General features: G+C 39.1%; 1 protein-coding gene across 5 annotated transcripts in view; it reads right to left on the bottom strand.

Moving 5' to 3' along the window:
- The window catches only part of LOC149813134 (Amino acid kinase family protein), a 187,233-nt gene extending 183,137 nt beyond the window's left edge, over positions 1-4,096 (bottom strand). For 2 of the 5 annotated variants that reach the window (XM_089992468.1, XM_089992472.1), the window contains exons 1-2: positions 3,941-4,096; positions 2,623-2,874 (exon numbers count right to left, since the gene is read on the bottom strand). In XM_089992468.1, coding sequence (XP_089848594.1) covers positions 2,623-2,874; positions 3,941-4,007 — 319 coding nt within the window. In that variant the 5' untranslated portion in view covers positions 4,008-4,096. The remainder of the gene's footprint in view (positions 1-2,622; positions 2,875-3,940) is intronic. The other 3 variants (XM_089992469.1, XM_089992470.1, XM_089992471.1) reach the window with 2 other exon arrangements.
- Between the last annotated feature and the right edge of the window lie 8,077 nt (positions 4,097-12,173).

The following is a 12,173-nucleotide window of genomic DNA, read 5'->3' as shown; positions in this document are numbered from 1 at the left end:
GTTAACAACCTGTCCATCGGAGTCTTTATACCATCGATCCTCTCCCTTGATGAACCGTGAAGATCGGATGGGTACGACGGGGGTTTCTTAACCGCCGCCCCATCCTACATGCTCTGGTCCATTAGACCCACTCGAGCATCTTGCCTGTGAAGGCGAATGGTCACCTTTTTATGTGATCTCAGCATTTTGATAATTGCACTCATCGAGGTTGCCACAACCTCATCATCCCACATGGGACGTACTTGTCCAAAAGTACGATCGTACCTTCCTAAAGGTACAACTACGATGAGAGGGCAACATAATGGTTTATGATTCTTTTGGTTCCTACATGACATGTTTTGCTTTTCTGAGCAATTGGCCTGTGGAGGCCGATATTACGACATCAAAATCAATAAAGTATAGATTTCACACTTCAATACCCTCCATGATCTTACATAAAATTCATACCGTACCTGCCTTAAGGTTCGGTTATAATAGCAATTGCAGTGGTTTTGAGTCCCTTCACAAAGTCTATCTTAAGTATGCAGTTTCAAAGAAATAAGCATGCATAATAGACAATTATGAGTTAAGTAATCGTACACGTAAACAGGCATGCCAAGTAAACTACTTGATTCTTTCTAGAATGAGTCTACCCAAAGAATTTACATTATGCAATTTCAAAAGAATCACAAAGAGTAAAACATTGATCAACCAATACTTCTTCAGATACGCAAATATGCAAAAATAATTATTCTATCTCAGAAGTCTTATTTTATTTTGTTCATACACACTATTCGTGCGACTTTCCCCTACCTCGGGATGTCGTGCAGCTGCGTGCGTCTACGCGTGTAGATGATACGAGGCTCGGGCCGCGGAGCCAGAGCGGGGGGTCCGATGCGAGGTCTGCAACAGGGTGAGTATTCAATTATGTTAATTTAATTAAATGGTGCGACGGGAGCAAGGGTAGGATTAAGTGACCGGGGATACCGGCCCCTTCCAGACAGAACAACAAAAGGCAGGGCCCTCGGCCGCAGCCAAACAAGTCACGCATGGCAGGGGTCTCGGCCCCTACCTCAAGAACAGGGAAAGGCAGGGCCTCGGCCCCTGCCTGGTACAAACAGAATGGCAAGGGCCCTGGCCCTTGCCTGACAAAAATGAAGAAATGGCAAGGGCCCCAGCCCCTGCCTGTCGAAAATGAGGAATGGCAGGGGCCCCAGCCCCTGCCTGACGAATCAAGAGACGGCAGGGGCCTCGACCCCTGCCAGTCAAAAATCGCGAAGCCGCAGGGGGGGGTGTCCGGCCCCCCTGCGTGCCGAGGGTCAAGAGCGGCAGGGGGTATTCCCTGCCCTCCTAGAAGCCAGGGGGCGGCAGGGGCATTGCCCCTGCCAGCCGAGACAGGAAGGCGGCAGGGGCACTACCCCTGCGCGCCAGAACACAAGAGGCTGCGGACGAGCCCCCGCCTGCCGAAAAAACAAGAAGCGGCAGGGGCATTGCCCCTGCCTAAAGGTGGTCGAAAGGTGGCAGGGGAACTGACCCCTGCCGAAAGAGAGACCGAGGTGGGGGTGACAGGGAGGGAAACCGATCTCCTGTCAGTTTCCCTGTCACCCACAGAGGTGAGGGAGTGTCGCAGGGGCCATTGGTCCCCTGCCGGCACTCCGGTGCACCCCCAGAGGGAAGAGGGGACGACAGGGGCCTTGCAGGCCACCTGTCGGCCCTCCGGTGATTACCGGAGAGGCAGGAGGGCACAGCAGGGTTGTGCGCCGCCTGCCGGCCTCCCGGCGAGGTGACAGAGAGGGGGGGTGAGGAAAAGAAGAGGGAGGAGAAGAGAATGGCGTACCTGGGAGTGGGGGCCACCGTCGGCGGCGTGCGCAGCAGGGAGGAGACCGGCGCGGAGGGGGGAGCGAGGGCTGCGAGAGGGAGGCGTGACTCCCCTCGCCCTCCAACCTCTCTCATAAAGGCGCAGGGGGCAATCGAAAGGGAAAACCCCTGGTGGGTTTCCCAAACTTGCCCGCACGCAAAGGGGAAAGAAAAAGGGGGGGGGGGGGGGGGGGGTTGCTGCGCCCGACTGCTCGGGTTTTTGAAAACCCTAAAATAAAAAGGGGGCTGGGTAGGGTCCGGACCCGACCCGGCCCGGGTCCAAACAGATTTTTTTTTTTATATATGGGGTTTTACAAGGGGGCCCACTATAGAGTCGTTGGGGGCTCCCAACGACTCCATGGGACCCCCTTTTGTGGCTCTCCTTTTGAGGCCATGAGGCCTTCCTCTCCTTTTCTTTTGTATAAATAGGGGTGAACCCATTTGTATTTGATTCATTCTTGAGAGCTCTCTTTCTTTCAATAAAGAGACATTTATATTTTGTGTGGTGTTGTCCCTTTGTGGACTTCGCTATTGTCTCTTTTGTTTGTCCATTGTAGGACATTGTAAGTGCTTATAGCACTCTTTGTATTTCTGCATATCTCATTACAAGCACATCCCCCCTTAGGCGCTTGAGGTATATTCACTAGCATGCTTAGATAGCTGCCATTTCTTATAATAAGGCTTGTTCCTCCATTAATGATTAATCAAATTTTACTAGCAAAAGTGATTCTTATCTGTAGAATCTAAATGTGCGTACAAATTAAACAAAATGCAGAATTTTCATACCTGCTCCATGAACCACAATGAAAGCATGTGAATCCAAAGTTTGATCTCCAAAATCTTCAGGAATAGTCGGAGGAATTCCTGGTCGCTTGCTCCAATCCATTGTATGCACTGTTCTGGAAGAACTCATCATGGCCTGTCTCAAGTGTGATGCAACCAGACCAAGATTTTCATCGTTTATGTGCTCCAAATCATTTTTGTGAGTGACAGCAGATCCACCTGAGCTTATCCCAAACACAAGACCAGCATCATCAACTGAGGACATGAAAAGATAAAATAAAACATTCGCACAAACAACCAATAGTAACAGGCACCATGCACATGATTATCAGTAGCACATACACAAAGGAAACAGGAAAAGAACTTCGGAAAAGCAACTAAAATCTCAATGCAGCACTACTTTGACATCCTTATCGTTACCATTTGTCTCGAATAGCATAACCATAACAGGGAAATCTTAAGCACGTCTGTTAGAACATGTAAGCGGATGAGCCGTTACCATAGACCCCCATATGAGCGAAAAAACAACACCACGCTCCCATACAAGTACAAACCAACACATAGTCGGAAATAACTGCATAGCATCGAGATAGTAAACATTCTCAATGCAGAAAAATGTATATGTTGTGTGCTAGCTACACATTCAAGATAGAACTAATGTCTTCGATAAATCACAGAAGCACTCGGTTGTATGTTTTGCCAGTCACAAGAGTGTAATTATGCAACTTTACCAACACAACGCAGCAGAGGGTTTTGATGAGAACGGTGCATCAAATGTACAGTTAGGCATTTTTCAGGGTGCGGGGGCATTCAAGACCACAGTAGGCACTCTTACTTCAGGAGCAGGAAGATTGATGAGCGCTTTCTGTTTAAATGAAGCATGATTCCCCGTAAATGGGGGTCGTCAATCTGGGCAATTAGAACTTAGCCTTCTAATTAATGGAAGCATGCCGCCCGCTACATGGGCACTGCAGTTTTTACTTGCATTTGTTTATCGAAGCTTTGAAGCTCAACTTCACCAAAGAATTTGCGAAGAAGATGGTGAGATTAGAAAAATCGAGATCACTTAGTTAAAGAGAGTGTGAATCTACCGATCCAACCATCACATTTTCATAGATGTGAGGGAAAGAAGACGGGTTCAAAGAAGCATTCTGTTGTGAGACCAGCAAACTCTATAAAGAAACCAATGTCTTACCATATAAACCAATTTCGATTGCGCGAGTCAAAGTCCTATCAGACTGCTCATCAATTATAAACTGCGATTTCAACGAGATAGGATAAAGGGAAACAAGGAGGAGTTGCTTGATGGGGGCTCACTCACCGAGTTTGACGATGCAACGGAGACGTTTTGTGGGGCTCAGAAGCGAAGGTGAAGCCTCGTCGGCCATGCGGGACAAAACCTCCTTGTTGGTCGAGGGCAAATCGAGGACCCTCTACAGGAACAGAGATTGGGAGCCCCCAACAATCCAGCAGAAGACAGAGAGAGAGAGAAAGGATGTGGACCCAGTTTTTGTAAAGATTTTTTTTTTTCGACCATACATATACGTGTTTGATCTCGTGAGATTCTAACACCAGATTAAAAAATCAACGGTCTACAATTTCAAAAAATAATCAATACTTAAAATATTATTTTTTCTTAACCAAGGTCGTAGGCACAACTGTAGAGTCAGATTTTTAAAAAACAAGCTAAAAAATCCTATCCAAGCTTGGTAGGCATGCAGTAGGCACAAAAAGGCTCAGGCACCTACCCTTGCTTGACCCTTTTTTGTGCCTAGAGCACGCCTACCAAGCTTGGATAGGAGTTTTTAGGCTGTTTTTTTTAAAACTGACCCTACAGATGTGTTCTGCATGATCGATTTATTAGAAAATCACACTTTGATATGTTTTTTTGATAAAAAATAAATTTTTAAGTATTTTTTTTTAAAATAAAGATTTGATTTTTGAAACTTATAAAAACCTAACTTGATGTTGTAATAGGACGATTTAAAAGTCAATTCCTACAAAATGAAGCATGTAGCTTGTATCTTTATGGTCAAATTTTAGAAAAAAATAGAAACAATCTTTCCAAAGCTCGATATACATGACCCATTACTATATATATATATATATATATATATATATATATATATATATATATATATATATATATATATAGTGAGTGGCCTCTGGTGGCTTATCAAATCAGATGTGCGTTGACGCTTGGCGAAAAAATCTCTCTAAAACACCTTTAGCGCCACAAAAAAAGTAACTGCTAAAAGTCGGGTACCTTTAGCCGCGACAAAAATATCTAAAGATGTTTTAGCGGGATTTTTTAGTTGAGTGTCCATCAGGACGGGTGATGGATGCTCAGTGCGTGTCTCTTTTGGTCAGGCACAGAAGTGGTTAGACAGCTGCCATTTTTCGTGTATATAAACATTAGGTGCTTGGGATTAATGTTTGATGGGTTTTTCAGGGTTTTTTTATTTTATTTTTAAAGTTTGACCATACATATGTGATCTATGTACTTGATTTTATAGGCATCTGCTATTGAAGTCTTCGATTCCCACACATGAGTGGGTTTTATAAAGTTTGAAAAATCATCAGTCCAAAATCTTTGTAGATTTTCAAGGCTCCAAACATTTTTTTTCATCGAAAACACATGATTCAGGTGTGGATTCCTCGTAAATCGACCATGCCCAACACATTTGTTGGGCCAGAACTGCGAAAAAAATACCAAAGAATAAAAAAACCCATAATGCACGTATTGCAAGCACCTACGCTTTACTATATATATATATATATATATATATATATATATATATATATATATATATATATATATAGTAATGGTTGGTGCTAAATGAAACATAATAAATGAGTTTTTCACGGTTTTTGTTTTATTTTTAAATTCTAACCATATATGATCTATGTACTTGATTTTATAAGGATCAGCTTTTGGAGTGTTCAATTGCCATACATGGTGGGTTTTTATAATGTTCAAAAAATCAAGGGTTCAAAATCTTTGTAAAGTTTTAGGCTCCAAATATCATTTTTTTATCAAAAACACATGATCCAGGTGTGGATTCCTCTTAAAATGACCATGCCAAACACATTTATGGGTCGAAACTGCAAAAAATACCGAAAGAGTAGAAAAACCTATTTCACACATTTTATTTAGCACAGACCCATTTATCTCTTTATATATATATATATATATATATATATATATATATATATATATATATATATATATATATATAATGGTAGATGCGCAACCCTTAGCTGCACAGCTAACTGCGCAATTGCGTTGGTCGTCCATCACAAGGCTGGAAGAATGGCTAGTGCAAAAAATGCTGAAAAACGGTTTTTCACAGTTTTAGCCAAGGTGTTTTACTGCCACAAAAGGGGAAAAAATGCACAAATAGCACTATTTTTGCCCTTTTTCATATTTTTTATGGCCGTCCAGTGTGGTTGCAGATTGGGGTGGCAAAACCTAACACGGCCCGCCAACCCGCCTCTTAGGCGGGTTCGGGTTTGGCTTAAAGTAACCCGTTTAATAAATTGGTCGACCTGCCTAACCTGTTTATTAAACCGGTCGAGTTCATGTTAGGGGTATGCCAACCCGGCTGACCCGTTTAATAAACGGGTTAGGCGGGTGGGTCAACCCGTTTACCCGACCCGCCCGCCAACCCGTTTACCTAACCCAACCCATTTATTAAACGGGTCGGTGGGTCATGTCGGGTTACCCGTTTGATAAATGGGTCGGGTTCGTGTTTGCCACAATCGACCCGTTTATTAAACTGGTTGGGTTCAAGTTGAGGTATGCTGACCCGCTAACCCGCCGGGTCGACCCGCTAACCTGACCTGATTGCCACCCCTAGCTGCAGAGGTAGCTGCACACCTAAGGGTTGCAAAGCTACCACTCACTCATATATATTCACTATACACACGTACTCGGTCCATTTGATAGGAATCAATTGGATCATGTGTTTTGGACGAATAAACACTATTTTTAGATGTTTGAATATTTATGAAAATCATGTACCATTGATTTTCAAGTCATTAAAAATGCATGTTTAACGTGTTGTATTCAAATGATTCCAATATTCCTATAATTAAAAAGAACATCGAGATCACATTCATACATTTTGATTTTCAATATAAAAAAGGCGTAATGATAAAAATCTAAGTTGAAACAAAAGTTCATCGGTGGTTCTGTGTAATGCATAGTAAGAAACGTATGTTTTTTGTTTGAATCCCCTCAAAATTTAAAGGGTTTAGCAAAAATTAAGAGGGCATTTTGATATAACTAACTAGAAGTCAGAACACTCAAGGACAAATTCATATTTTATTTTATTTTGAAAGGCAAGCTCGGGTTAGGCAGACCCCTACCCGATATCTCTTAAGCCCCATGTGGCAGAGGGAGTAGAACCTGGGCCTTCAGCTTGGCACAAGACCCTGCTTTACCACATGGGATACCACCTCGATGGTAAAGACAAATTCATATTTCATACTACTTTAATGCTCAAGATCGATATTGGCAACTATCTGCTTGAGAATTGAGATCGTTCCATAGTTCATGGTGTTGGTGTTCTTCAAAACAGAACTGGAATGTGAAATAGGAATACATACCGGTATATGTCATGGATGAAATGATGTGTGGGTGCTCAGCGTTCTTCTCAGCCTATTGACATCCACGATGAGCCCAAGTCGCCATGTCGATGGTGAGTAGGACCCTAAACCCAAAATGAGAAAGAAGAGGACACTCCCTTGGCTATTCTCTTCATGCAACTAGGCTCCTTCTTATAGGCTTCTAAGAGAGGATTGTAGTGAGAGGAGTAGGTGGATACCACTAGTTATGATAACTCCCATGAGTCATGCACCATAGCATTATGTACTCATGTCAAATCAGGCCACATCATGTTAGATCTGATACATATTTCAACATTCTTCCACTTAACCCATTGACATAAAATATTATATCAAGGTTTTATTGTTATCTTGATTCAATTTTCACGAGAGTTCACATGCTATACTTTATTACAAGAATGAATTATATGAAGCATGGAGATGAACACTTTTTTATGAAATGTTATATTTTCATGCACTACAATATAATTCATTTTCAGTGTTTTAGCATGTTAAGATTACCTTTATGAATAAGTTGGTCTCTAACCCATTCTATTAGTTTTTTAATATTATTATTCTGCTATTCTCTCTAACCAAATGAAAGATCTTTTATACATAATCAACATTATACAAAGTTATAGAAAATCAATTTAGCTTCACAAATGTGATCACATACAATCATAATGTATTGTCATATATCAGAAGGAATCAAACATACTCATCCCCTTTACACGTTGGGAATATAATCTTGTTGCTAGCCTTTTAGTAAGAAAAACCAGAGTCATTTCTTTCGTACTGATTGTATCAATATATACTAAATGATTCTCAGTCATTTTTGTAACAACAAGGTACTCTAACTCCATATGTCAATACAAGGTTGAGCTATTGTTGTTATTTAAGAAGGACATGACAGCTTTATTATTACATAAGATCTTTAGTAGCCTCCTAATGTAGTTCACTATACCAATATCCATAACACAACTTCTAATCCATATGGCTTGAGATAAAATCTCGTATAAAATTAATAACTTTTGTCCCAATGGATTTAAAAAAAAAAATTATTGTCCTATTGTGAGAGATGACACCTTGAATATTCTGAGCTACTCGTGATTGCAAAAGCAACATGTTAAGTTTATTTGAGCACTCTCACTTCTTATAGACATCCTCTTAAATGCTCTCACTTCTTAAAGACAACCTTTAGAGCGGCTATTCTATTCTCTATATGAGTGAGAAATTAATCACTCTATAAGAGATTTATATTTAAAAGGTAAATGTGAGACCCTTTATTATTCACCTTTTCTAAGAGAAGCATAATTGAGTCATTATCGTTTCACTTTGGTAGAAACGATAATACTCATAGTTGCTTCGTCTCCTCAATTTACAAGGAATTGACTTTAATTGGTGAAACTGACATATCATGTAACCAAAGATAATTCAATATTGTACCTTTGGGTATGAACACACTTCATGAGCTGATATACATATCTATTATTACACCTTATGTGAATTGGGAACACAATGACCTACCTTTGAGTATAATCGTTATTTCATAAAGTTACACAATCATAATATTGAATCTTAACACGGTCCAAAGAATCCTCAATCAACATAACTCAAATCACTTTGGGGATTGCATGAGTCAGTCAATCAAGATCTTTTACCGAAAATATATTTGTATTATAGAGCATGTCCATGCACATAGGATAATACATGTATATTCATGACGAAATACATATTATATTATTAAAAAATATAGGTTCATGCTTTAACTTATACGCATAATAAAATTTTGATCAAAATACATTACAAATGTCATTGATTTAGTCATAGGATTTAGTCATAATTCATGCTTAAATATCATGCATAACTTAAATAACATCAAATGCATATAAAAAGTTATGATTTCATGGTAATAAACACTTATAAACATAGTTACAAACATTTTTATCGGCAATTTCTCATTTTTCAAAAACTCGCGAGAAATTAAAAAAACTCCATAAATCTCACATTTTTTCAACAAAATTTTGGTAATAAAAAATAAATTTAAAATATAAAAATTATTCTTTATAAGAAAATATTAATAAAAATTAATTTAAAATAAAAATACATGATTTTTTCATAATAAATAGCCATTTAAAACATAAATATCGCATTTAAATAATGGTATTTATGTTTTTTCATAAATCTTGTGATATTTTGAAAATCTCATGAGAATTTGTTGTTTTAAACTTTCAGGCAATTTCTCGCGATATTATCGCGAGATTTTCATAAATCTTGCGATATTTGTCACACTGCTTATAAAGCATGAAAAATAACAAAAATGCATTCTTTTAGGTAAAATCTAGGGTTCTTTTGCTGAAACCGGTCACAAACTGCTTTGAACCGGTCTAAAACGGCCCTGAACCAGTCATCTAAGGGTCTGAACAGGTCCCAGAACTTATAAACCGGTCCAAAACATGAATAAAAGCTCATAAAAACCCTATAATTAAATGAGAAAATCCTTGTCCATTCACTTATTCAAGAAAACATGGTCTCTACATTTCGAAACCAGTGAAAATGAATAGGAATCGGTAAAAAATGGCTTTAAAATAGTCCCAAAATGTGCCATATTGGTCACAAAATTGGTTCAAATGTAAATATTGAATGAACCCCTTTTTCGGATTTGATCCGATCCAATTCAGATCCAAATTCAGTTCTAATGGATCCCAGGTTTGATCCCCCTGATCCAGATCCAGACCCACGTATGACTGGGTCCCGGGTTAGATCCAATGACCCACACCTGAATCAGATCCAGATCCGTAAAGAAATCAGGTCAGATCTGGATCCTGAAACCTATTCAGATCAAGATCCAATCCTAATAGGACTCGGGTCAGATCAAAATCTCAACCCGATCATGATCCGGATCAGGTCCATAATGGGACTCAGTTCGGATCCCGAAACCTGACCCGATCCAAACTCAGATCTGGTTCAAACAGGACTTAGAGCAGATCCAGAAACCTAACCTGGTACAGACCCAAACCTTGTCCAAATAGAACCCTGGTTGGATCTAAGAACCCGACCTCACCTACACCTGAACCCGCCCGGTTTGATCGAGTCTGACCCAGATCTGAAACCTCAAATGGATCTGGATCCACCTCTCAGTTCTGAGACAGACCCGATCCATAATATATCCTATTATAATCTGGATCCTGGGTACATTAAAATCATATCAGACCCAGACCCGAAACTCAAATGGGTCTGGGTCCGATGCATGACCTTGGGTCTGATTCGAGCAACGGGGATGGATTCGAGTTTGGATCGGGCCACTTGGGCTTAGATCCAATACCTGATTGGGTTGGATCAAGAGATTCTGGGTCGGGTTCCATAGGAAATCTTATAGTGAAAGGCTAGGGGTTGTGATTCAAAGCCAAGGCTCTTAGCGATTTATTATGTAATTGTGTATGCCCTTTGATTCGGGTTTACCCTCCTTCCACATGTACTCATAATGGTATCAAAACACAATTCGGCAAACCCTGTCAATGCTCGAAATAGACGCGGTGTGCGTGTTGATGCAAGAATCAAACACATTCGATATCGACAAATCAAACAAGAAATTTAGTGAAAAATAGGTCAGTCAATATTTTTCTATTTTGTGTTAACAAACAATGAATATAACTCATTGTTTGTGAAAACCAAAAAAAAAAAATCTTTTACAGAGTATATATAATATATATATATATAGAGAGAGAGAGAGAAAATAAAAAAATTTAAGAAGCGAGGGGTTTAGATAATACCCAGTTTCTGGTTTTCGATGGTCAGCACCCTCTGAGAAAGGTCACCAAAAATCTGGTGAACAAAGGAAGCCTGGCGACTGCCCTGGGGGTATTCCCTTCATACATAAAAAAAAATCATGAAAATAAAGATTGAAAAAGGGAAAACAGAGGGTTTTCTATTTAACCCTTATTAGAGACACAAATCTGACTGGTGAAAGTCAATTTTGTAACTAGTGATGGCAGACTTTGTAATCTAAAAAACACTCTCAAAATCCTCTTTTTAAGGGCCACTTTTTCTTTAGTGGTTGAAAAATCCATCGGCCAAGACCATCAATTGGGTCAATTGTGTTGGTAAAATCTACCAAAGTGGGTTTAGAGAACAAGAGACTTGCCCTGTATTGCTTGAGGTTGAATGAAATAGATCAAATATAATCAAATCATATTATATTTGAATAGACCCAATTAAGGCAGTTTGATCCAATTAAACATGTTTGGTCAAATTGGACCAGATAGGATATGGTATTTATAGATTAGATCTTCTTGGCTTAAATTAGATGGATGAAAGTACAAGTCAATTCATCTTAACCATATATTTTGGTCGAATAAAATCAATAATAATTAATCTTGATTATGCTGGTTGGATCAAGTTAATGATAATTAATCTTGACTGAATGTGTTAGATCTAATATGTTTGTTAATATGAATTAAAAATAGAATATTTGGCTCAAACTCACATAATATATTTTAGGATCCAGAATTAGAAATGGATCCAGATAAGCATAATGAAATTATGAGATGTTTTACTTTTCTATGTGCTTTGGATAACTTTGGTTTAAATTTTATATTAGATCAAAAGAGTATCAAGTTGGATGTGGATCCATATTGATAGTATGTGATACAAGATTGCTGCATGTTTTGTTGACACTGCATCTTGTGTTGAATGTGCTTTATTGGTATTTCATGCTTAGATCTTATTGATATATGAATTCAGTTTAATCCATTTTTTTATGGTTGATCTGGATAAGATAAAACTTAATAAGTTTGGAGCCTAAGTATGTGTAAATTATGATTTGAAATATAGTCAAATCATAGTGATTCACAATCAAGGATATGAATGAACTTGATATATAATCAATTTAGATCCATATAATTGTTTAACTTTGCACCTGTATCAAGCATATTTTAAATGTCTTG

This window comes from Nuphar pumila, chromosome 16 (assembly GCF_984573655.1).
Source record: "Nuphar pumila chromosome 16, dmNupPumi1.hap1.1, whole genome shotgun sequence".
Classification (NCBI taxonomy): domain Eukaryota; kingdom Viridiplantae; phylum Streptophyta; class Magnoliopsida; order Nymphaeales; family Nymphaeaceae; genus Nuphar; species Nuphar pumila.
The sequence above is the reverse complement of the archived record's forward strand: the minus strand, read 5'-3'. Positions and strand labels throughout refer to the sequence as shown.